Here is a 26,365-nt window from a genome sequence, read left to right on the forward strand (position 1 = left end):
AAGCAACAGGGATTGTAACACCCCTGACGTCCAACTCGACAGCTGGTGGAGCAGCCTGGTACAACCGCTCAAAGTAACTGGCCCAGCGGGCCTTCTCTTCAGACTCCTCTGTCAAGAGCCTACCACCCTCTGCTCTAACTTTAGTACACAGAGGGATGGGCTTGGATGAATGCAATGTGCGAATTCCCCTGGAAGCAGGATGAGAATCACTTGAACACAAGTGATGCTCTACCCCCTCACAGATTCCTCGTACAGAGGCCTCCTTGTACACCCTTTGCGCACTTACAGTTTTACGCCTCAGCTCCCTGAACAGCTCAGCTCTGCCATTGAGCCTGGCCCTGCGACTCTGGTCAATGGTATCCAGTGTCCTTTGAGAGACAAAATTCTTCTTTGCCCTTCGGTGAGTTCCAAGACATCCACCGGCAACATCACAGGCAGTGGTCTTGAAGGCACTCCACAACTCTTCAGGACCTCCACTCAGCTTGTTCGCAAACTCGTCAGCTACCCTCTCATCCAGCGTACCCTCCCTCCACCATTCCAGCATTGGAATACCAAATCCAGTGATGAGCTGCTGGTGGGAGCTGAAAGCATGAACCAGCCACCTGAAGTCCATGACTTCTTCCAAAGTCAAGGAACTTAGTACTATTCAGGTTCCCAGTTCCAGATGCATGGGGACCAACACATGTCTCATAACCATCCATTTTAGTTCCAGTCGATGCATTGCAATCCCCCAAGACTCGAAGTGTATCTCGTCTGGGACACTGATCAACCACAGACTCGAGCATGGAGGAGAATGTGTCCTTCACAGTGAGATCACTTGCCTCAGTCGGAGCATAAACAGAGACCAGGGAAATGACACCTTATGAGTGACGAATCCTTAGTCTCATAATACGCTCGTTGAGCAGTGAAACCTCACTTATCATTGGGGTCAGCTTATTGGACACAGCAACAGCAACTCCTTGGGAAAGGTGAACATCAGAGCGACCAGAACAATAGTAGGTGTAACCCACCACCATGACCATCGTCTTGCCGCAATCCTGTCTCCGAACCTCAGAGTGTGCTGTAATACCGTTGTCCAAACGCTTGAGGTCAGATGATAACAGACAGGTCATCATCCTCTCATAGGAATAGGACATTCCAGGCACCTTCCCGAATGGATGGTCTCAAGTTAACCCAAGAAGACCGCTGTCTGGTGGACGACATCTCAGCACCACTCCGACACACTCTCCCACAATCTGACCCGGGAATATTACCCCATGTTTCCCTCCTATCATCAAAGATTGGGGGTCCCGAAGGCTTTGCCCCAATCCCGTCATCCGGTGAGCTGCCCTGCGAAGGGAAATGGCACAGGAGGTACTCCCACCAAGTGGGTTTTCAGATTTCTTTGCGTTTTTGTGTTTTGCGGAGTGAAGGGTTTTATGGTGGCCAGAGTGCAAATCCTGCCACCAACCTCCTCATAAGAAGTAACCCAAGTGCAGGAGGACGTCCGCAGACACAGTTGAACACAAGATATGGATGGCCTTTGGCTCAGAAGGAGCTCCTCCGCCCTTTGACAAGTTTTGTTTTTAAATCCTGCTGGGTGTCCATTTCCAAACACCCTCCTCACCAAAAAACCTGGTGGGGAGATGGTTTTGTCGCCGACAACCCGACCATGGAACAGGTTAGTACAAGGTTACATGGTACCTGTGGCAAGTCACAGATCCAATCTGGCCTGACCTGACCTGACGACCTGACCTGTAGCAAGTTCCTTCCTTAATGTCACCCCTTTCTCTTGATGCAATGCTGTCCTTTACCCAGATTGCGACTCCTCCTCCTCTTCTCTCCTTCCTATCAAACCGATACTCCTTGGAGCCTTCTAATCCTGTCCTCCAGTTTCTCTCCTCCTTTAACCATGTCTCACTCACTGCAACTATATCGTACTCCTCGTGATCTACTTTGGCTTCAAGCTCTTCCATCTTATTATTTAAACTTCTGGCATTGGTATAGAATATATTTAACTTTTCCCTTCCTGAAATTCGATTTTCCTGCCTGGCCTGACTCATCACAAAGACTTCATCCGTTCCTTACTTAATTCCTTCTCCACCCTCCACCGATTTAAAAAAAAGCCTGAATTCCTTCCTCAATGATTCCCACTGCTTCTGAAATGTAAAACCTTCTTCCTGACACCATTCTTCCAGATTGACGTATATTGCTCTGTTCATAATTTTATATTATTTCCTGATCTTTGGAGAATCCTAGAAAACATGACGTCACAACCCTTTGTTTTCATCCGTTTACCCAATATCCTGTATCTATTATTCAAAACCTCTGAGTCAACTTTCCCGATATCATTCGCACCAAGGTGAACCAGAACCAACTTCTTCCTGCCATGATCCGATTCAACATCGTTTCCATTCCTTCAATGTCCCGACCTCCTGGTCCTTCAAAACTACACAGAATTCTATATCTACAATCCTTCCTGCAGAATGAAGAATCTCCATATTGAATAATCTCATCACTCACAAAAACTGTCTCCCACACCTCATGTCGACCAATTTATATTTCGGCACCGACACCACGACCTGCCCTCGCTGCACCACCTCCACCTTGTACACATCATTTGTTTGTCCCTCCAACCTTCATGGCAGTCGATGATTGAACAACCGCACGAAAGGTGATGACAAAGAGGTATCACTCGTCCACAATGAATGGGAGTGGTAAAATGGCCGATCTGTGGCTTCAATCGTTCATACGACACGAATTGGCCAATGAGTCGTCAACTTGCATCGTGGAGATCAGTGAATAAAAGGACAACAAAAGGGATTACGAGGAGGAGGAAGAAGAATCGTTTTCAACCAAAGGAAGAAGAATCATTTTCGATCAGCGGAAGAAGAATCCTTTTCAATCAGAGGAAGAAGAAGAACTTCCGGGTGATCTTCGTGTAAACTTGTGTTGTTCCTGTACCTCAGGTCCTCGTGGTGCCGGTGGAACTGATCTGAAGAGGTATTTTCAGAATTATTATTTAAACATCAGAAAGATGTAAAACGGGAATTTAAATATAAAATAATTTTCTGTTCCTCGATGATTGAAATGAAGGGAAGTTAAAGGAGTTTTTATCCAATGAATGTTGAGGTGTTTGGTTGTTGATTTAATGAGGTGTTTTTCACTCGTTTCGTTTTGTTTTATTCACCACATTGTTTAATAATCACATCATCACGAAACTTCGTACAACGATAATTAAACCTCATTGTTTCTTTTAACTTCAAAACCACCAGAAACCTTTTATAATTAACTTGTTTATCCAATTTTATCTCCTCACGACGAGGTGTAACGAGGGTACGAGGTTCGATCACCTCCTTTACCTGTTCCGTGGGATATTTAACCTTCATAACCTGAATGGAGATGAAAACCTGATTCATGATCCAAAAACTCAACAACATCGTGAGGGTCTAAAATATAACATTCCTCGTGAACCTTCCACGGGCATCACGTGTCAGGGCACTTGGACTCCACAGGGAAATTATTCGGGAATTCTATAACTCACAGGGAATGTGGGGCACCGTCCCTTCTTCGTGTGTGTGTGTCTGTTTCTGTGTCTGTGTCCCTTTTGAAGAAAATGACAAGGATAACCTTTCCTTTGTTAACATGAGCCTTGTGTCCCTGACAGCTCATCGTTGGAATGGACACCTTCTTGGAATGGCTCCAATCACAAGGTCTGAGAGCAGAAACAGCCCAAGCAGTGATCAATGTACTTGGAATTGAGAATCACAAGGTTCTTCGAGCTTGTACAGACTCCGATTCATTACGAACAGAGCTCCTCTCTCTCGCCAAAGAGAAATTTAAATTTGCAATGTATGCTGACTTCTGTAAATTTGTGAATTCGTTTTTGAAGCCGCAGGATGTCCAACTTGCAGGTTCTTCTCTGTTGGGAAGTCTGTTTACCAACGTGGAGAATGTTATTCGAGAACTTTCCAGTTTTTCCCAAAAGTTTGTTGGATTCCAAAATGTGCAGCTGGAAAATGTTCCTGCTTTCCGGGGAATCGTTTTCAGTGATGTCTGCAACCTCCACGATCAGGATGATGGATTACCACCCAAGTCTGGTATGTCACCATTTTGTACACCCTCACATGTCAAGAAATACCTCGATGATGAACCATTCATGTTTTTAGCAGTGTCTCGCATAGCGAACGCTGCTCATAGAAAGCTCAGCGTTGTTCTTCTTGTTCTTGTTCTTGTTCTTGTTCTTCTTCTTGTGAAGACAAAACCTTAGTCTCTCGGACTTTGCTCTTGTATATACGAGATCCGGATTTCCTTAAATACTGAGCACATGTACGCATCCTCACATAGACAGTGCCTTTTGAGAGCATCTATCATGAACTTTTCAATATATTCAGACATTTGCTTAAAAGTTTTGAAAAGTTCACATTACTATTTAAAGATTATTCCATTTATCTTGTTGTAATTTCGTAAATACACGATATATTGTAAATACGTAAATACATTATGATGCGTTTCACTATTGGCTTAATCAAGACACGTGACGAAATATCGGAAGTTGTTGTTGTTGTTGTTGTTGTTGTTGTTGTTGTTTTTTAGTCTCGTGAACTTTTAAATAAATTCGGAAATCAGCTTTTAAGTTTATAAAAGTTCACGTTACTATTTAAAGATTATTCCATTTATCGTGTTGTAATTTCGTAAATACACGAGATATCGTAAATACGTAAATCCATTATGACGCGTTTCACTATTGGTTTAATCAAGGCAAGTGACGAAATATCGGAGGTTGTTGTTGTTGTTTTTTTTTTTTTTTTTTATATATTGCCAACAAAATCTTTCAGACGCTGCTCGTGGACACATTTGTCCTTGTTTTTATTGTAACTTATGGAATCTCTTTTGGAACAATTTTGTGTTGTTGAAGACGTTTCAATTCTCGATTGACAAACTCAATGTTTTTTTCTTGTAAATCACATTAAATTCCAAAGTGTTCCATGTTTATCATCACCTTTTAAGTTATCCATCCATCTATAAGGACCGCACTCTGTGCAGAGCATTGGTGCTGCCGAAGCAGTCTTCTTGGCCGTTGGACACAATCCTGGACGGCTCGCAACTCCAATACATTAGACCAGCATGCTGGAACTCATTTTGCCGACCTCGGAAGGATAACAGGCAGGGTCAACCCCACCTGGTATTAATTCAACAACCGAGTGGGATTTGAACTCAGGATTCTAACATCCCAAGCCCACTATCCCAACCATAAAGTCAAACTCTAGGCATCATTTAAATTATCCGTGTGCAGGAAGTGGTTTGTTTACCTCTTGTATAGGCATGGACATTGTGAGGGACATTCCATGGGAGAAAGGAATCTGTGAAACAGAAAATGTTGAGGTAGTAAGATGCAGCCTGGATTGAGAGATCTATCGGGATGGAGCGGAGGCCTCAGATGTTTGAGATACACACAGTGAGGGACAGGGTCGAAGGTGTTGGGAGGCTTGGTGCATGAGACGGGGGGGGGGGGGTATGCTGAGAAGGTGCAGGTGGGAGGGCGTGGTATGGGTGTACTGTGGGAGGGGGTGAGATGGGTAACCTGAGAGTGGCAGTTCTCGTTGGTAGATGAGGATGGGGTGAGGGGACATGTGAAAGGATGTGGGCTTGTAGTTGATGTTTTGGAGGGCACTGACATGGAGTGGTTTGACGCTTCAAAATGAAGTGAATGAGATTTGCTTGTTGTGTGCAGACAATCTCTGCACACAACTTCCCATGATTCCCAGATTTAACTTTTTGAGATGAACATTATGGGATGGATGGATGGCATTTTTGTTCTGGGCACGGAGAAAGGTCGAGCTGAAGCAACTGGAGGATGGATGGCAGGACCAGCATTTCCATGAGAGACAGTTGTACAAAATAAGCCTTTTTTAAAGAAGGAAAAGAAGAATAGGAGGAGGAACAATAAATCATGATGAACAAGAACACGTGGGGTGCTGATGCCAGAGAAACAAGGGAAAATAGTCATTTCAATACGTTTTCAAAAGCTTTTAAAGGATTAAGCGCTTTCTTCAATGGGCGTAACACTTGAGGGTTGTGGGGTTGGGGAGAGTAATAGGGGTGTTCATCTAATTGTTGCAGAGGGGGGGTGGTGGGGGTCCAATCGAGTCCCTGTGCACAAGGAGTAGTGACGACATTTAATTGGATGGCTATTTTGTATCCGTCAAGAGTGGCACACCGAACATTTACCAATTGTGCATGAAGCGGAATGTGTTGGTTTTCTCATCAATTTGTTTTTCTCTGCACGCAAAACGAAGATTATATCACTTAATGCTTTTTTAAATTCTTCCACCCCATCAAAATGTGCATGGACAATCAGACAGAATTGATTTAACCTTAAAACATATTACAGAAACTGAGGCAAAATGTAGTGTAATGCCCGAGTAAAGGTTCACACTGATAACCTCATTTGAGGAAGACAGACCGTGTAAGTGGAATAAACACATTGGTGTTGACAGACAGAATGGAGAAATTTGAAAAGTGGAAGAATAAAAGTAAAGAACAGAAATGGAGGCACACCATCCACACCAGAATTTCTGACCATCAAGGGAGTCGAGAATTAGAGAAGATAACAATTGTGAGTGGAAAAATAGAGAAAGAGCTGCAGTTGATTGATTGATTGTATATTCTGCCTGAAGGCAGGTCCTCAGCTGATTAGCAAGGCTGATACTAGGTGGTTTGCCATTACCTTTCCATCTCTTCATTTATTTTTATGCATGCAACTTTCCATCAATTACTGCACCACTGAAAACGTGCATACAGTGATTGTAATCCTTCATTATTTTCTATTTTCATTCCATCTCTCATCTTTCATGGTTTCCCTTTTCTCACAGGTCGATAACACATGTTTCGACACGATCATTCAAAAGCGTGGCGTCAACACCGCTCGGGGTACTCGACAGTGCTCGATTCGGCCTTGCCAAGTTTCGAAGCAACTGCTTTGGAGTTTTCCAATTTCCATATCCAACTGGTGAACGTTCATGATTTCCACATCCAACCAGATATTATTCCTGGAATACGTATCCTGTACAGTCTTGAGAAGGACTTGGTTCGAGCCAACTCCTTTTTTTTCTTTTTTTTGAAGATTGTTTTTTTCTTCTTTGATCCAATATGTCTGCCAGACCACGTGACCGATGACATCATCTTTATCAAACCATATTTCCAATTGGGAGTTGATCAATTAGTTCAATTTTGCATTGATCGGTGAAGCAGTTTCTCCTGCGATGATTTTCAAACATTTTCCCTTTGATCCAATGTGGCTGCCAGATCACGTGATACATGGTGGCCATTTTTATGAAAGTCCTGTGTAAATTTCCAGTCGGAGGATGAAAATTGAGGATTTCAGAAATTTGGCAAATGTTGATCTTAAAAATTGTTGGTGGTTGAATTCATTGACCTGAAATATAAATGCTCTTCAAATTTCAAGTCAATTGGAGGAAAGTTGAGGATTTTAGAATACCAGGTAGAGGGAAGATGAGAAGGGATTGAGGATAAATTTACCAATAGGAAGAGTGCTTTAACCTCAGCATTGCCCAGATATAAAAAAAATAAATAATTAGTTACCGAATCAAGCGTTGTACTTGTTGAATTATAATGTTGTCATGAAGGTACAAATGACATCAACATTAACATACCTTAATTCCCCATGGGGAGGAATTGACAATGAGCCATGGATCGGTTTCAGAGATATAGAGGTGCAAAGTTTTTCAGTTTTTCCAAAATGGCACCTTTACGATGTGTCTTCTGACATCATATTTATCATTGTAAATTTCTACAGGAGGAGGTGCATCTTTGGTCAAGTTTTCATGTCAATCGGACCAACAGTTGCAGAGAAATATTTTTTTTCATGCTGACCTGATCAAGCGTTGCATTTGTCAAATTCTGACATCATAATGAAGTCACCGATGATGACATCATTGACATCTTATTCCACAGGTGGAGTACTTGACAATAATGAGCCATGTTTCAATTTTTTCCATCAAGCGTTTTCAGAGATATAAAGGTGCAAAGTTCTTTGGTTTTTCTAAGATGGCACCTGTACCACGTGACCGATGATGTCATACTTATCATTCTAAACTCCCACAGGAGGAACTACACCTATGGTCAAAATTCCATGTCAATTGGACCAACAGTTGCAAAGAAAAAAGAAATTTCATTACTCATCGAATCTAGTGTTATACTTGTCGAATTATGACAGAATAATGAAGAGAGCGATGACATCAACATTAACACATCTTATTCCGCTCTTGGAGTACTTGACAATGAGCCAGGTGGAAATGTTTTCCATGGAATGGTTTTGGATATATAGAGGTGCAAAGCTTTTCGGTTTTTCAAGGTGGCGCCTGTTCCGCATGACCTTCGATGTCATATTTATAACTAAAACATTCTACAGGATTAGTAGCACCAATTTCGAAAATTTCACGTCAATCAGACCAAGGGTTCCTGAGAAAATGGATTTTTAAAATGCAAACACGTACATCCGGCACACGTACGTGACTGATTGCTTTACCCCCCTTTTCGCTTTGTGAGCGCAGAGTAACAACCTCACCTTAGTTCACCAATTTGGTTTCAGACCAGGTCAGTCCACCTTGGACATGCTGCTTCTAAAAACCCAGCAATGGATGCAGGCCCTCAATGGCAGCCAAGAGATGAGAGCTGTCTCTCTGAACATATCTCAAGGTTTTGATACAGTCTGGCATCCTGCCTTACTCAACTCTCTGCCTCTGGCATCCAAGGCCAATTGCACACATGGCTTAATGGCTCCTTCACTTTGGAAGTCAACGTGTTGCACTCAACAGAATCCTTTCATCTCCTCTCCTGCTTGGCTTAATGTTTAAGGCTGAAGATCACCAGGTCTTTAGTTCAAGCCCAGTTGTGACATTCAAGCCCCTGTTGAAATAACACCGAGTGGGTTGACTCATCCTGTTATTCTTACGAGGTCGGCAAAATGAGTACCAGCGGACTGGTAACATGGGCACTGCATCAGTGGCACAGCTGTGGTTGTAGAAAAATGATGGAACCAGTACCCACAATTGGAATATGTCTTTCAATCCTGACAAATCTTGCACTCTCATGTACTCTCTCCAAAAGGATTGTCTGGTAACCCTCCTCCCCATCCATCTACCTTCCTGAGAATCCTCTTGAGGAAGTTCAGTTCCTCAATATCCGAGGTCTCACTATCAGCCATGGTCTTTCTTGGGAAACCCACATTTCAAAGTTGGACTCCAAAGCCAGCTGTTGATTCTGCATCCTCTATCATACAAAGTTCTTCCTTGTCACACCTGAACTCCTATCCATCTGCCTTTCTTCGGCACGTGCAGTGACCATAAATATAAAGCTTGAACACAAATATATCCAGAACGGCACTCGATAGAGTGCATCCCTCCACCAGGCTGAAAAGTTGACGTTTTGTATCGCACTGAAAAGCCGGATCTTGATCTGGACCTGAACGATAATCAAATTGGCTTGTTTGTCACCGAGCCACAACGCTTCCACAACCTTTTGAAACATTGTTCTCTCGATCGGTTTTGGTCCCTTCTCTCAATGGTGAAGAGAATCACTTGAGAAATTCTTGTATCCAGATGCTTATCTTCACCACAATCAAATTAATTTGTCCTCGTCATACAGCCAAGCTGACGACAAGGTTTCGTCTGAATCTGTTTCTATTTTTTTGAGATATTCTGCTCACTGACAGACAAACTTGGGTGAAAACATAACCTCCGTTCACCTTCTGTGGTGGAGGTAAATGGCAAATACAAATCTTGAACACTTTCTTCAACATAAGTGTACATTTGCCATTCCTGAACACATGCTAAAGTGAATCATCCTTTCAGGAACATGTACCTTTCTGCAGCGTTTCTCGAACATCTGGTGATACAAAAACATTTCCACAAAGATTACACCAAAGGGAAATGTGAGAAACCAAGAAGTAGTTTTGCATCGACCTTCAGTGGCCAATGCAAACTCCACACTTGATGAATGTAATGAATCATTACCGACTTGTCCCAACCGTGTGAACATTAAGATATCCACTATTATTATCACTCCTCAAAAAGTTGGGGAAAATCATCCAAGGGCTGGATATTTCCAAAGTTTCTGAAGTTGATCATATCCTTGCAATTGTCCTGAAAATGTTCTTGCCAAAATTGTCGGATCCATCCAAATATCAGCCTTCTTCCCATAAGGAGCAAAGTATATGAATGGATTATCAATGAACAGATTGTCACTTTCTTGGAAAACCACATTCTCCTAACTGATGCTCAGGGTGGATTCCATCATGTCCAATCAACTGGTGATGTTCTTTCCCTCATAACTGAACACTTCAACCAGGTCCAAGACCAGGGCAGTGAAAGATTGAGTTGTTTATATTAAGTGCAACTCCACTGCAGGGGCGGGGTTCAGGCCGATCCAATTAGAGGAAAGAATAACCAGGCAGAGAGACCAAGGAGTCAGGGACTCACTGTGGGAGAAAGGATTCTGTGAAATGGATGATGTCTGGTTCATTGGCAGTGGCCTGGATTTCGAGATCCATCATTGAGAGCAGAGACCTTGGATGTTTGAGGTTCACAAAGTTAAGGACACGGGAGGTGGCATTGGAAGGGTGCATTGCCGGGGGGGCAGGGGCATTGTCAGGGCAAGGTTTGAGGAAGGCTTTTTGGGGATGGTGTAATGTGCAATGTTTGAGTTGGTCAGGTGAAGGGGAAGCATTGAGAGGGTAGGGTGAGGAGGGATGCAGGAAGAAGGGACATGGAGTGGAGGGATACTGATTCCAAATTCCCAAATTGGACAAACAAAGATATTCTTAAGAATAAGAAGAGGAATCAATGATGGTGAAGGTTGGGTTCTCTTCATGGAAAAATAAGAAATGTGAAGCATTTTAAATGCTTTTAAAGGAAGAAGCATTTTCATTCAATGAAGAGTTTGAATTGGTAGAGAAAAGGTGGGAAAAAGAATGGAGAACAAAAAGTACAGGCAGAAGGAAATTCAAATGTGATGAGATTTCTATTGAGTGGAAGTTTTTTTGTTTTGTTTTTTCTTTTGAAGTGAGCAGAAGAAATCAGACAATTTTGAGGTTGAAATAAAAGATTTGGAAAGAAAGAAGCAAAACGAGGAATCCAGAGACAAAAGGGACACAAAATTTTACAGTCCCCTGCGAAAGTCGGACATGATCAAGACAAAAAACGAATTTGACAAATACAACACAAGAAGGAACGAATTAACACAGACAATACGTGATTTTTGAAATGACGAAATTCACACGCATCCGCAGAAATCCCTTGTGACAACAGTCATCGGACAGCCTGGATGTCTTTCATGCCTGATAAATAAGTATTGTACAATGAAACAACTCACCAACTTTTTGAAGAAGCTGACAATACTTGGAAATGAACCTGTGAGAAAGGGGTGTACCTCTGCACAACTAAAGATTTGCAGGAACTTTCTGAGCAACTCGAGACTTTCTGATCAAAAGTTAATATATTGCAGCCTGTACCAGAAAAACTCTTGATGCTATGGGCCTATGAAAGACCTAAGGGTTTATGGACTTGCTCGTTTCTTCTCAAACCTTCATGTTTCTCAACACTGATGAGTATATCAGATCTGGGGCATAGCGATGCACAGGAAAAGTTAAAGTGATTATATTGATGTTAAATCATGTTTGGGAGAAGGGTGGGAGTTGTGTGGTCTTTGAGTGCCATTTTGTGTATACAAACATATATATATATATATATATATATATGTATATGTATATGTATATATAAATATATGTATATATAAATATATATATATATATATATATATATATATATGTATATGTATATGTATATATAAATATATATATATATATATATATATATATATTGTTACGGCTGTGGAAATTCGTAATACACCATAAAAGGGTCCTTAGATCAGTTATGACTAAGTTCATGTGTAATTAGTCAACACCTGTTGTTTCGGGGGAATATGTGTGATTCATCCGCGCTGCGACGCTTTGAGTTAGCCATTTTTCTTTCTCTATCGTTATTTTGGACCATTAAGCCGCCAACAACTCAAACACCATCACCTTCGCCTCTTTACCTCCACAACTCCATCCCGCCAAATCGCTTCACCGCCATTCCCAAACGACGCCCACCAACCACCAAACCACCACAGCAAACCCCCCAACCCCTTCGCCTTTCTCTTTCCACAACCAACAACCACACCACTTGCCAACACCGAACGTAGTGCTGTCCAGGGGCCCGTTCGGCAATTCTTGCCGAACGCGTCGAGCCACGGGTACAAATGGATTCCTTTGCAAGAGGGAAAATGGATCAGGAGAGGCTCACGCCCATTTTTCTCCGTCCAATGGGCCAGCGTTGGGCGGTGTGGCTCTGCCCCAAGCGCGATGCATGTGGACTCCTTGTAGGAGGAAATGAGGATCAGGAGAGCCCCACGCCCCTGTTTGCCCGACCAATGGCTAAACGAGGCGTGGCCTCACCTCCAAGCGTGTTTTGATCCACAAATCTGCATACAAGCTACACCCCCGGTCTATAAAGACGCGAGCACAACGCAGCTCGCGAGTGAAGAAACTGGGTGCAGAAAGTGTGTGGAGAAAGTGGGTGAAGAAAGTGGCGCAGAAAGTTGCGCAGAAAGTGGCACTGGTCGGAAGTCGTGGAGTCTGAGGCGTGTGTTTGCGGAGATCGGACGGCAAAGGGGACGGAGCTCGGAGTGAGGTCGAGGGATATGTCGCTGAATGGAGCAGGGACGCAGAAGAGGGCTCAGGGGCGAGAGTTCGCCGGAGTCGGTGCGGTCCCGAGATCCCGCTAGCGGGACGGAGCGGCCGCCATTCCCTTCTTCCCACCCCGAGCATCAACGATTTCCCCCATCCGCGCTTTCCCCCATTCCCCCATTACGTCAGTAACCCCGTCCGCTCCATGCCCCAACCGTGGTGTCGACCGACCAACACGTGCTTGCGCGACGCACGCCTGGAGGAGTTCACCGACCATACCAGGGGCACGGAGTCAAGCGCGTTACGCGGACATTGCGGCTTGCCCGCCATTGCGCCACGAGGGCGCGGGTAAGACCCCTTCGGTCTCGTGGACCTGGCCGATCACCCAGGTCCCACGTTCATTTGGTCCACGGACCTGTCTGCCTCCTTGCCTGTGAGGGTGGCTTGTGTTTTCTTTGCTTTTGGTGTAAATGTGTGTGTGGCGCCAGTCTACAAAGTAAACCCGTATAAGTACTTGTACATTGCGTTATTCGGTTGTCACTCTGCGTTGTGTTCTTGCTTTGACTGTATACGTGCATTGTTTTTGTATAACTGTGATTGTAAAATACGTGTTTGTCTGTGTGTGTAATAAAATTGCTTGTTGAACTGTTTTCCCGTTTCGTTGTGTTCTTTCCTCCGTTGAAAGTTCCATCTTCCATCACGTAAAGGATTGGTAGTGGGTTTAGACACCCAGTAAGTAATCTGAACCGTCGAGGTCGACGATAACTCCGCTCGGTTATCCCTGCAGCATGGAACGAGCTGCTTAAGCGGTTCGTGTCCGGAGTCGACCTGCGGCGTGGTACAACTCCTCGGTACGCTACCCGCGTGGGTACTTAGGTATATCGACATTCGGCGATTCACCCTATTTCGCGTGGGTAGAATGCGGACTGGGTTGTGGTAAGGTTAAACCCCCACCCGTGGCTCGCTCCTTGGTGGTAGTTCCAAGAGGGTCACGACTGAATTGTCCGTTCTGGTGGGCGACGCGTCGTGATTCGAGTTACGTGGCTGATCGCACGTCGGGTGGGCCGAAAGTCGTAACAACATATGTATATCTGTATATATATATATATATATATATATATATATATATATATATATATATATATATATATATATATGTATATGTATATGTATATGTCGGAAACTAAAATCATCCTTTACCAAGATATTTGAAGAGAGATGTTGTACTTGAGAGAGAGGCTATTTAATATCATTTATCAAGGTACGTGCACACGGAGTGCGGCAACACCAAGAACATCAATACACCTTCAGGATGCTCGGAGGGCGCCGTCACGAGTTAGTTGACGAGGCATTACCCTCTTATATTCTCCGTTTTATCCTTGGACAAATGCTTATTCCACATTTTGTCCTTTCATTACAAGAATGCTGAAACATAAGTCGAGATAAGAGCACGTTACGGTTCCTGTTCTCACAATGCTCCTTTGAATTACTCAAGGACAATTATAATCATTTTCTGCATACAATGTTCTAATTGTCCCTTTTCTCAAGCAGCAGGCCAAGGGTATACTTTGATTATCACCAAGCCTGCAAAAACCATATATAATGGCTTCTAAAACAAAGCTAAGAGAAAAAGGTACGATTCCCGACATATATATATATATATATATATATATATATATATATATATATATATATATATATATATATATATATATATATATATATATATATATATATATTTTGATACGGTTGAGGAAATTCGCAAACCACCATTCAGGTCCCGTAGGTGAGATATCTCTGTAAGTACATGTGTATTTAGCCCCAAACCCGTTGTTTAGAGGGAATAAATGTGATTCATTGGGGCTGCGACCCTTTAAGATAGCCGTTTTTCTGTTCTATCTTTATTTTGAACCAACCACGTCGCAACCGCCATCACAGAACAACCACCAACCGCAACGCCGCTTCACAACAACAACAACGCCAACAGCCACGACCTTTACCTTCACAACTCGCTCCCGCAAACATCGCATCACCGCCATTCCAAGCGTCACCATGGCAATGGACCACCACTTTAAACCCTCCACCACCTTCGCCTCTCCTTCTGCGGCCATTCCCGCACCACTTGTGAACGCCGAGCGTCAGGCTGTCCTGGCCTCGTGCGGGACGCGCGCCGAGCCGCGGGTGCAAAAAGCGGCTTTTCCGAGGAGAAGTCGGATCAGGAATGATACACGCCCACTTCTGATCCGTCCAATCAGCAAGCGCGGGGCGGTTTTTCCCCGCCTCCAGGCGCGTCGGAGTAGAATCGATATATGCAAATTTGAGGATCAGGGGAGATTCACGCCCATTTTCTCCGTCCAATGGGCGAGCGTGGCTCCACCCCCGGGCTCGTTCTGATCCAGAAATTTGCATATGCGTTCTCCTACACAACTATAAAGCGCCGAGCGTGGGGCGAATTCAGTGAGTTTTTCGGTCAAGGCGAGTTGGAGAAGAGTTGAGAGTTTTGAATTGGAGAGAAGGTTGGAGGCAGTGAGTTGGAGTCAGGAAGGTCGAAGCAGTCAAGACGGGTCTGGAGAGTGGCATTCTGTCGGGGTTCGGAGTCTGTCGGGGAGCTGCAGAGAGAGGAAGCCTGGAGCCTGGAGCGTGGTCGAGGTGATTTGCTGCAGTCTGCTGAGGAGAATTGCGGAGGGGACCGGATACCTCGAGTCCGAGGCAAGGAAGACTGCGGTCGGCGACGAGTTCGCAGTGGAGTCGCTCGTCGCGGGACCCAAGCAAGCCAGCTATCCTCTTTCCCCAGAGCATCAACAATTCCCCCCTTTTTCCCCCCGGCGCTGAGATAGTGCGAAAAGGGGCCCCCGTTCCCATCCCACTCCAAGCAGTGCCAACGAAACGCGCGAAGGAGCGCGGAATCGGGGCACTGCCGCCACATTAGGCTCCACCCGGTCTCGCGGCCCACAGGCCCCGTCTGCCCCCTTGTCTTTGAGGGTGGCCCTTTTCTTTTGCTTTTGAGTAAATGTGTTGTCGGCGCCGTCTGTAAAGTAAAACTGTGTAAGTGTTGCCGTGTGCTCGCGTAGTCGGTGGTAGATCTGCATTGTTGTGTTTCTTTTGTAACATCTGCCTTTGGTGCATAATTGTTGTAATTGTATATGTGTGCTTTCCGTGTGCCGCGGAATAAATGTGCATTATGTTGAACTGTTTTTCCCGTTTCGCTTCGTCTATTCTTTAATTGAATCTCCATCTTGCTTCACGTAAAGGGTTGGTAGTGGGCTTAATACACCCGATAATTAATCGGAACCGTTGAGGCCGACGGTAACACCGCTCGGTTATCCCGATAGTCTGGAATGGGTCGCTTAAGTGGCCCGTGTCCGGAGTCGACCTGCCGCGAGGTGCGATCGCCCGGTCTACCCTCCGTGTGGGTACTTAGGTAGGTCGAATTTGGCGAACAACCCTATCTCACGCGTGGTGCCGATTGGCACGATCGTGGTGAGGCCGAAAGGCCCACCCGTGACTAGTTCCCGGCGTTAGTCCGAGAGGGTCACGACAGAATTGTCCGTCCGGTGGGTGACGTGCCGCGATTCGAGTTACGTGGCCGCTCGCACGCCGGCGGGCGCGAATTCGCAACACTGGTGTCAGGTCGTGGGACACAAACCCATCCCCCTCCTCGCGGCACTGGTGTCAGAGAGCGGGAAAACGGACTCTCCTGTCTCCAGCTAAATTCACGGGAATCGGTCCAGGGGTGAGAGGAGCGACCCCCGATTCCCTCCAAATTACGAGCAATTAAAATTAACCCTTTACGAGAAATAAGATGGTGTCTCAAGGCAAGCGGGAGTTGGGGGTATTAGAAATGGATTTAGAATGTGTAGAATCCATGATCCAGGATGAAAACCCCGAGCAGGAAATGTTGGTTGTGCAGGAACACGAACTCGCCCAACTGAACCCAGAGCCCGAAATATGTGCGGCGGCGGCCGCGGTGTATGACACCTCCCCTTCCCCTCTCCGCCAAAACCCCCCAATCCTTGCCGAATCGGCTCAGCTGAGTGCGCCTGACATGGCCCGGCTCTGCGCCATGCTGGCAGGAATCAGTGGGGACATGAACGAAATGAAAAGAAAAATGGATACGAATACACTACAAATGAACGAAAAGATGGATACAAACACAAATGAAATGAAAAACGAAATAAAAGGCATGAACAAGCAAATGAACGAAATGGAAACAAACATGAAGGAAGAAATGAAAGAACTGTGGGGTGAGACGCAGAACATGGGCCAAAGCCTGCAGGCGGGCATGAAGGCAGTAACCGGGGAGCTCAAAATGGCGACGCCACGTGTGGGAGCGAACGAGCTGGGAGGGGGTGCAACGGCTGTCAGGCCCGCAGTGGGGGCGGGTGACAAAATAATTTGGGGGGCGTGTTGGGTGAGACTGGTAAAGGTGACGGAGAGAGCAACAGTGACGGTGACCGAAAGGGAAAAAATAAATGGGGAGACCGAAACGTGTGAGACGAGACACGAGGTGACGACGGAAAGGAGGGAAGAAATAATAGTTGAGACAAGGGAGATAACAAGGGAAGAGGTGACTGAGTTGGCAGAGACACGGGAGATGGGAACGATAGAGAGAAGACGACACGATGAAAACGGGGTTAGAGACGCACACACACACACGGAGGTAGTGGAGGACAATGGGGGTGAGCTGGCTTACTGGGTGGAGACCCAGTGTGAGCAGCTGGATGGCCTCCTCCAGGAACGAGGGGAGGGAGTATGCCCCCTTGAGGCGAATCACGACCAGGTGGGTTCGGTCGTGCTTTGCGAGTTTGAGGGGAGGAGTGCTGCGAACGGGTGCACGGAGAGCTTGGGGGGTATAGAGGCCCCGGAGACCCTTGTGGGGACACGAATCCCCAGTGTGGTTGTCCCGGTGTGTGTGGTGCAAGGTGTGAGTGCGTCCCCGTGTGTGGAAGCGACCCCGTGTGTGAGTGGTGTGGTGGTGAGTGTGCCGAAGGGCGTGCTCCCCAGCACGCCATGTGTAAGTGTGACACTGTGGGCGAGTGTGACCACGTGTGCAAGGGTAATGGCATGCGTGAGTGAGCGGCCGAGTGTGAGAGAGACAGCATGTGCAAGGTCGCTGTGTGTGAGAGAGATGTCGGTCAGCATGCGTGAGCATGCAGCCGCGTCTCCTGGTGTGAATGTGAATGTAATGGAATGGTGTATGAGCGTTGTGACACGCAGGTGTGCGTGGTTTGAATGGCGACGGCGACATGTGAGGGACAAAAGCCGACTAGCGGCTGTAGCTGTTTTGGGGACCGTGCCGGGTTCACCCAGCAGCGAGCGCGAGGTCCGTGCTGTGCAACGCACGAGGCCGCCACGTGCTCGCTTGCGGGAGTGAAGCCCGGTCCGGAAACGAGCGCGGTGAATGTTGCCGATCCCACGACGGACAAAGTTTCGGTAGGATTTCGGATTTGGACCGGACGGGTTCTCCACGCGGGCGTGTGTGTGAAGCTCCAACGGGCAGAGCACATCTGTTCGCGTGGGGAACCCCTCGAGACGTGAGGCTTGTGGTTTTTTATGCACCGGGTGACGTCATGGCTGCATGTGTGGTTGGAATCTGGCAGGAGGGTGAATCCCTGCCGGATGGTACCGTCCAAGAGGGACGAGGGACGTGAACAGCTGCCATGACGTCACGCCACAGGTGCGCGGCTGTGAATTGCCGCGCTGGTGCGCAGGTTGAGTGTTACCGTGCTGGTGCTGCGCGAGGAAAAACAAACAAACAGCAAGCCTCACTTTCGGGTGAACAGGATTCCCCAGGCAAGGGGTGGATGATCTCCTTGGTCTGGGCACAGGATGAAACTAGCTAGGGGGAAGGATTAGCTTAGTTAGACCGGCTCCATGGGGCAGGGGTAAGTCCTCATGGGGCCCGTGGAATGGATTAGTTCGAGGGATTTTAGTCAGATATAGGTGGGGAAATTGATTAATGGGATTATTTGAGGACAGTGACAGACTGTGGATGTGTAGAGGGGACGTAGTTTAGCTACGTAGTGTTAAAAGGAACGTGCTGTAGTGTAAGGGACGACGTGGAAGCACGAGTTAGTTGGGGGATGTAGTTAGAAGGATGGCAGAGTTCAGCGGTGTGCGTGTTGAAGAGTTGGTGAGTTGTGTGGAGACATGTTGAGTGAGTGAGGCCAGCGGGTCTGTGTGTATGGAGCGAATGGGGAATGCATGGTGCGATGAGTGATTGGGGGGAGGAGTGACTCCCGCCCAAGGGCCCCCGGGGTCAGTGTAGACTGAGTTAGTGGGTTAGTCAAATTTACAAAAATGGAAGTCGTTTTGTTGTTGGTGGGAAAGTAGGCTCGATACCCATTTGGAGGGGTGCAGGAGCCCTGTTGACGGGCTGGGAGCGTGGCTGTGAAAGGTGAGTATCGCTGAGTGGGCACCCCAGGCACCAGGCTAGTCGGCCGTAGTAGGCCAAGGGCCCATGGGGGGCCGGGATAGCGTAGTGGGCACGGGTGCGTCCGCTTGGTGCGGGGGCCCGGGGCGCCATTAGCCGCGTGGGCAGTGTTGTGGGCACAGGTGACCCTCGGAAAGGGGCCCGCGAAGCCAGCCTGCCACGTGTGCGTTTCAGGGGAGTTGCCATGGGGGGCACTCCCCGGTGTTAGGGAGCTGGTAGGCTCGGAGGCAGTGTAGTGCCTGGGGGTGCCATAGCGGGAGAATCGGCAGAGGGTCGTGCCTGCCAAGGGGAGCCACGCGTCTCAGCCATGAGACCGTGTGAGGGCACGGAAAGAAAATTGGGGGGCGAGGCCCGAAATTGTGAGGACACCAACACAGGCGACGGGAATCTGGGTTTATAGAACCAATAGTTTAAGCGTGAGGCGCTTGTTGAAAGCCCCGGGGTAGTTTAAAAGTTAAATGGTTCGGGTACATTAGGAAGTGTATCCCTCCGCACCATCCATCCCCTCGCTCTCGTTGTGGGCCGCTGGACCCACTTTGTGTGATAGATCGCTGAACTCTGGTGAGGCCATCCTGAGGCTTGAGTTGGGCCTCGAAACAGGACGCAAGCTCTCCCTTGTTCCCCTCCGGGAATGGAACGTAGGGGTTGGGAGTAGGCTAGGGGACGATAGGTTTTTTATTTTATTTTATTTTATTTTATTTTTTTTTTGTATACCTTGGTCGAGGCTCGTATGAGAGCTAACACACAACTCACAGCAAGGAGGCATGAGACAAGAGGGGCGGGAGTGGAAGGGACAAAACAGTGGGGAACAGACACATTAGGTGAACTGTGGAAGGGAGAGGGATGGGGATGGGACGGGGAACATGGCGAAGAGAAGATGGACATTACAGGGACTTTCAGGAAGGAAAGCAGGAGAATTGAAGGAAGTGGGCTTGGGTGGATTATCGGGGGTAGAAAAGATCGAGGATTTGGATGGGGGAAGATAAGAGGTGGTGGTGAACAGCTGTTTTGAAAGCCTGGAGGGAAGAATGGGAAAGAATAGAGTGAGGAAGTTTATTCCAAAGGTGGGAAAAAGAGGAATGAAAGAGTGAAGATGAGCAGTGATTCGTGATTTTGGTAGTTTTACCAGAAGGGGTTGTTGGCGGACCTTGAGCGCCCTGTGGAAATGTGGTTGGGACAAATCGCAGAGAGAGCAGGGGGGCAAGGCTGGAGAGGAGTCGGTAGAAGACAGAAAGACCACCGACCAACCTGCGGTGATTGAGTGAGAGGCCCAAAGACTCAGCTTCATTGCGGGAGATGCCAATGATCTTAAAAGCCCTGGTTTCGACAGCGTGAAGCCGAGAAAGGTGGGAGGCAGGAGCACCAGCCCAGAGGGGAGAGCAGTACTCCATCAGGCTACGGACAAAAGCTTTGTAAGTAGTCAGGAGCTCAAGAGGGCCGAGGAAGGACTTTGCACGACGGAGGATTCCCAGTCGGCGACTGGCTTTTGAGGCAAGGTTGGAAATGTGACTTTCCCAGGAAAGGTCATGGCAGATAGTGAGACCCAGAAGCTTGAAAGAAAAGACTTCTTCCAGAGGATTGTTGAGAAAGTGGATGGGGGGTTTTCTAAACGGTCCTTTCGAAGAGACATAGTGAGAGTGTGAGATTTGTGTGGATTGAAAGACATGTTCCACGTGTTGGACCAGTTTGTGATTTTATCCAGATCTGCAGTGAGCGAAGAAGCTGCTGCTTGCCGGTCTGAGGGATGACAGATGGTACGGCAGAGGGTGGAGTCATCGGCAAAGAGAAATAGAGGATTTTCCAGAGAGTCCGAGAGATCATTAATGAAAACCAGAAAAAGAACAGGGCCCAGAACGCTACCTTGAGGAACTCCAGCCTGCACAGGAAGAGGGGATGAAAGAACTCCATTTAGGGCCACACGTTGACTGCGACAGGAGAGGAAGTCTGCGAGCCATGAGTGGAGATGGCCTTGAATACCATGGGAAGAGAGTTTGGTGAGTAGTGCAGGGTGCCAGACTGTGTCAAAAGCACGTGATATGTCCAGGGATACGGCTCGGATTTCCTGTCTGGCATTGAGGACCTCCATCCATTGATGGGAGAGCAGTAGCAGAATATCCAGGGTAGAGTGACCTGGTCTGAAACCAAATTGATGATTGGAAATCAAGCCATTGGAGAAGAGGAAGGATTTCATGTCTGAAGCGATGATGGATTCCATAACCTTGCTGATGATTGGGAGAAGGCTGATTGGTCTGTAGTTACAGGGATCTGTTTTTGCACCTTTTTATGCAGGGCAGTGATGTTAGCAGATTTCCAAGTAGATGGCAGATGACCTTGGGAAAATGAGAGGGTGAATAGAACAGAGAGAGGGTGAGCAAGAGCAGAAGAGCAGGCTTTGAGGACACGTGGGCTGATGCCGTCTGGACCGGTTGCAGAATCTGACTCGAGGTTTGAAAGCAAGCTCTCCACCTTGTCAGGAGAAAAGGATACAGAGTCCAGGGACAGTTGGGTGCGACTGGGTAAAGTGGGTAGAGATAGTGATGGGTTTGGGACACAAGATTTAGCTGCAAACACCGAGTTTAGACATTCAGCTTTATCACGTGTGGAATCAGCAGTGCGGCCATTTGAGGTAAGGGAGGGGATGGAGGGGGAACATACACCAGAAACAGATTTGATTAAACGCCACCAGGATTTTGAGGAGGGAGAGAGGTTTGAGAGTTCAGACTTGAGATGAGAAAGATGTTGTTTTCTGGCTTTCCTGAGGGTAGATACACACTTGTTCCGAGCTTTGTGGAAAGAACTGAGATTGCCCTCAGTTGGGTTTGCTTTCCATGAGGCAAAGGCAAGTTGTTTCAGGACAACTGCCTCGCCACAAGCTTCAGTAAACCAAGGGCGGGAGGAAGGGTAAGACAACTGAACACGAGAGGGGATAAATCTGTGCATGAGGGAGAGCAAGTTTCTTTGAAAGAATTCCCAGGATGAGTTGATGTTTGAGAAAGTAGTGATAGGAGACCAGTCTGTAAGTTTGATGGCTGCTCGGAGACCCTGCCAGTCGGCTAGGTTAGCCGAACAAGGACAGTAAAGGGGGTTAGGGGACGAATTATAGTGGGGAAGTAAAAATAAAAAAAATAAAAAAATTAATTAATTGGGGCAAAATTGGTTTTGGACAAATTAAGGGAGTGGGTAGGTACAGTGACAGGCAAATGCGATAGGTGGGAGGGAGACCGTAGGGTATGTCCGAGCCCGCCTTCTGTGTGGCCAGCACCACCGCACTCCCTCCACCAACCTCCATCTCAAGGCAAAAGTCTGGCCAACTTCATCGGCAGCTGTTGTTTTGCTGCAAGGCCTGTGCCGGCTGGATCGTCTGCAGCTGTTTTCTGCAAGGTCTGTGCCGGCCAGTTCATCTGCCGGCTGTGTTTGCCTGCAGCGGCCCTGTTCTGCAGGCTTTGTATGCCTGCTGCCTTTGCCATGCCATGCCCACTGCCCCATGTTCGCCAGCCCCCGTTCAATTTTGCTTCCCCCCCCCCCTGTTCATTTCCATGTGCGCCAGGATCAAAGCAACAGTTTGCAAGCTGCAAGAACTGCCCTGTTGGCAGCTACAACACGTGCCTGCAGTGGCGGCCCGTGCACCGTGTTTGCGTCCATCCATCCATCCATCCGTTGTGCTCATTGCATGTGCCACTTGAGCTGGCACGGAGACTGCGTTTGTGCAGCCCATGCACTGTTGTGGTTCACTGCGTTCAGTTCAAAAGGGAAGGCCTTGGACTGCGTGTGAGCAGCCAGCCACGTTCCCTGTCACCTGCATTGTTTGAGCCAGAGACTGCATGCGAGCAGCCTGGCTCCCTGCTAACTGCTTTCTTTTTGCAGAGTCCATTGATCCTGGGCCATGGTTTAGTGTAAAATTTGTAAGTTAAGGTTAAGATGTACTGTAAATATGAGTGTGCCCCCGGCATGTCTGTCTTCGTGCAGGCAATTTTATTTAAGTCGTCTGTGTGAGTGGGTTTGTTTAGTTAGTTACTCAGCCCTCAGGTTATTTATTTTGGGGACACGAATACCATGAATGTCGCACTCAGGGATCCGTAGGTAAAACGTACGAGGAGAGAACTACACATGATGGCACACGAGAATTGACGACTCGGGACGAGTCTGTAAAAAGGGGAGGGGGTAGTGTTACGGTTGAGGAAATTCGCAAACCACCTTTCAGGTCCCGTAGGTGAGATATTTCTGCAAGTACTTGTGTAGTTAGCCCCAAACCCGTTGTTTAGGGGGAATAAATGTGATTCATTCGGGCTGCGACCCTTTAAGATAGCCGTTTTTCTGTTCTATCTTTATTTTGAACCAACCACATCGCAACCACCATCACACAACAACCACCAACCGCAACGCCGCTTCACAACAACAACAACAACGCCAACAGCCACGACCTTTACCTTCACAACTCGCTCCCACAAACATTGCATCACCGCCATTCCAAGCGTAACCATGGCCATGGACCACCACTTTAAACCCTCCACCACCTTCGCCTCTCCTTCTGCGGCCATTCCCGCACCACTTGTGAATGCCGAGCGTCAGGCTGTCCTGGCCTCATGTGGGACGCGCGCCGAGCCGCGGGTGCAAAAAGCGGCCTTTCCGAGGAGAAGTCTGATCAGGAATGAGACACGCCCACTTCTGATCCGTCCAATCACCAAGCGTGGGGCGGTTTGGCCCCGCCTCCAAGCGCGTCGGAGTAGAATCGATATATGCAAATTCGAGGATCAGGCGAGATTCACGCCCCTTTTTCTCCGTCCAATGGGTGAGCGTGGCTCCACCCCCGGGCTCGTTCTGATCCAGAAATTTGCATCTGGGTTCTCCTACACGACTATAAAGCGCCGAGCGCCAGACAAATTCAGTGAGTTTTTCGGTCAAGGCGAGTTGGAGAAGAGTTGAGAGTTTTGAGTTGGAGAGAAGGTTGGAGGCAGTGAGTTGGAGTCAGGAAGGTCGAGGCAGTCAAGTCGGATCTGGAGAGTGGCAGTCTGTCGGGGTTCGGAGTCTGTCGGGGAGCTGCAGAGAGAGGAAGCCTGGAGCCTGGAGCGCGGTCGAGGTGATTTGCTGCAGTCGGCTGAGGAGAATTGCGGAAGGGACCGGATACCTCGGGTCCGAGGCAAGGAAGACGGCGGTCGGCGACGAGGTCGCAGTGGAGTCGCTCATCACGGGACCCAAGCATGCCAGCTCTCCTCTTTCCCCAGAGCATCAACAATTCCCCCCTCCCCCCCCCCCTTCCCGCGCTGAGAAAGTGCGAAAAGGGGCCCCCGTTCCCACCCCAATCCAAGCAGTGCCAACGAAACCCGCGAAGGAGCTTGGAGTCGGGGCACCGCCGCCACATTTGCGGCTCATCACAAGACACGGGTAGGCTCCACCCGGTCTCGCGGCCCACAGGCCCCGTCTGCCCCCTTGTCTTTGAGGGTGGCCCTTTTCTTTAGCTTTTGAGTAAATGTGTTGTCGGCGCCGTCTGTAAAGTAAAACTGTGTAAGTGTTGCCGTGTGCTCGCGTCGTCGGTAGTAGATCTGCATTGTTGTGTTTCTTTTGTAACATCTGCTTTTGGTGCATAATTGTTGTAATTGTATATGTGTGCTTTCCGTGTGCCGCGGAATAAATGTGCATTATGTTGAACTGTTTTTCCCATTTCGCTTCGTCTTTTTTTAAATTGAATCTCCATCTTGCTTCACGTAAAGGGTTGGAAGTGGGCTTAATACGCCCGATAATTAATCGGAACCGTCGAGGCCGACGATAACACCGCTCGGTTATCCCGATAGTACGGAAAGGGTCGCTTAAGTGGCCCGTGTCTGGAGTCGACCTGCGGCGAGGTGCAATTGCCCGGTCTACCCTCCGTGTGGGTACTTAGGTTGGTCGAATTTGGCGAACAACCCTATCCCATGCGGGGGGCCGATTGGCACGATCGTGGTGAGGCCGAAAGGCCCACCCGTGACTAGTTCCCGGCGTTAGTCCGAGAGGGTCACGACAGAATTGTCAGTCCGGTGGGCGACGTGCTGCGATTCGAGTTACGTGGCCGCTCGCACGCCGGCGGGCGCGAATTCCCAACCATATATTAAATGTGAAGGGTACACAGTGGAGCACATATCTCCACCATGCAATGCCTGATCCACGAGAACTTGTCAGACTCAATACATTTCTGAAATAGCATGCAATATTTCGTTTTTGGCCCAATCTCTTAATCGTGAAGAACCCTTCAAAAACGATCATATCCGGATCCAGATTCAGATCTTCACCAAAATTGAACCAATTCTTCCTCATCACACACCCGTCACACACAAGTTTCGTCTGAATTCATCCACAACTTTGAGATATCGTCCGCAAAACACACACACACACACACACACACACACACACACACACACACACACACACACACACACACACACACACACACACACACACACACACGAAAAGAACATTGTGCAGAGCAAGATATGAGCAAAATCCATCCCCTCTCCAAAGGTTGCCATGGATAGATGAAATTGTCCAATTCATTAAGATTAAAATTAACAATCTTAATGAAAGCTCAGGTCAATCGGATGAAAATTGATTATTTTTCAGATTGAAATTCGTGATTTTAGAAGTTTGACATTGAGTTGGCCGTTTAACCTCAAAAAGTTGGTTTCCCAATTTAGTGAGGCAATTGGCAAAGGCTGTTCAACTTTCAAGTCAACCAGATGAAAAATGATGATATTAGACATTTGACCTCAAAACCAAGAGGCTTCTCAGTTGAGACTTCCTCCAAATCTTGGTGGAGTTTCATGACGATTGTTTTGGAATTGTGACGTGCTGGTGATTGACAAACAAACAAATGAAATTGCTCATTGAGCAAGGAATTGCCAGAATAACTTTGTCATATCTCCATGATCTCTGAAAAAACAAATACCTGGAAATCAATTTGGTTCTGATAAGTCGATAGTGCGACTGTTTAATGAGTTATAGCACTTAATTTGGTCATGATCATAACTTGGAAGTCAATCGGACTTTAAATGGCGTTTTTATCACAATTTGAAAGTTTTGACCCGACCACCCCCCCCCCCTGACTTTGGATCCCTTACCGCTCTGAAGGGTGTTGGTGTGACACCCCAATGAGACATATAGTTGGATGCAGAATTGGACGATGCACATTTTGGATTTGGTTTGAAGTCGATATGACCATTTTACAGGACGTTATT

At 47.4% G+C, this 26,365-nt stretch overlaps 1 protein-coding gene across 1 annotated transcript in view; it reads left to right on the forward strand.

Moving 5' to 3' along the window:
- The window catches only part of LOC147029119 (uncharacterized), a 109,262-nt gene that overhangs the window by 68,560 nt on the left and 14,337 nt on the right, over positions 1-26,365 (forward strand). The window contains exon 6 of the mRNA XM_085876580.1: positions 3,647-4,079. Coding sequence (XP_085732706.1) covers positions 3,647-4,079 — 433 coding nt within the window. The remainder of the gene's footprint in view (positions 1-3,646; positions 4,080-26,365) is intronic.

Source organism: Eptatretus burgeri, chromosome 4 (genome assembly GCF_056783735.1).
Source record: "Eptatretus burgeri isolate ZD-2024b chromosome 4, Ebu_testis_v1, whole genome shotgun sequence".
NCBI lineage: Eukaryota > Metazoa > Chordata > Myxini > Myxiniformes > Myxinidae > Eptatretus > Eptatretus burgeri.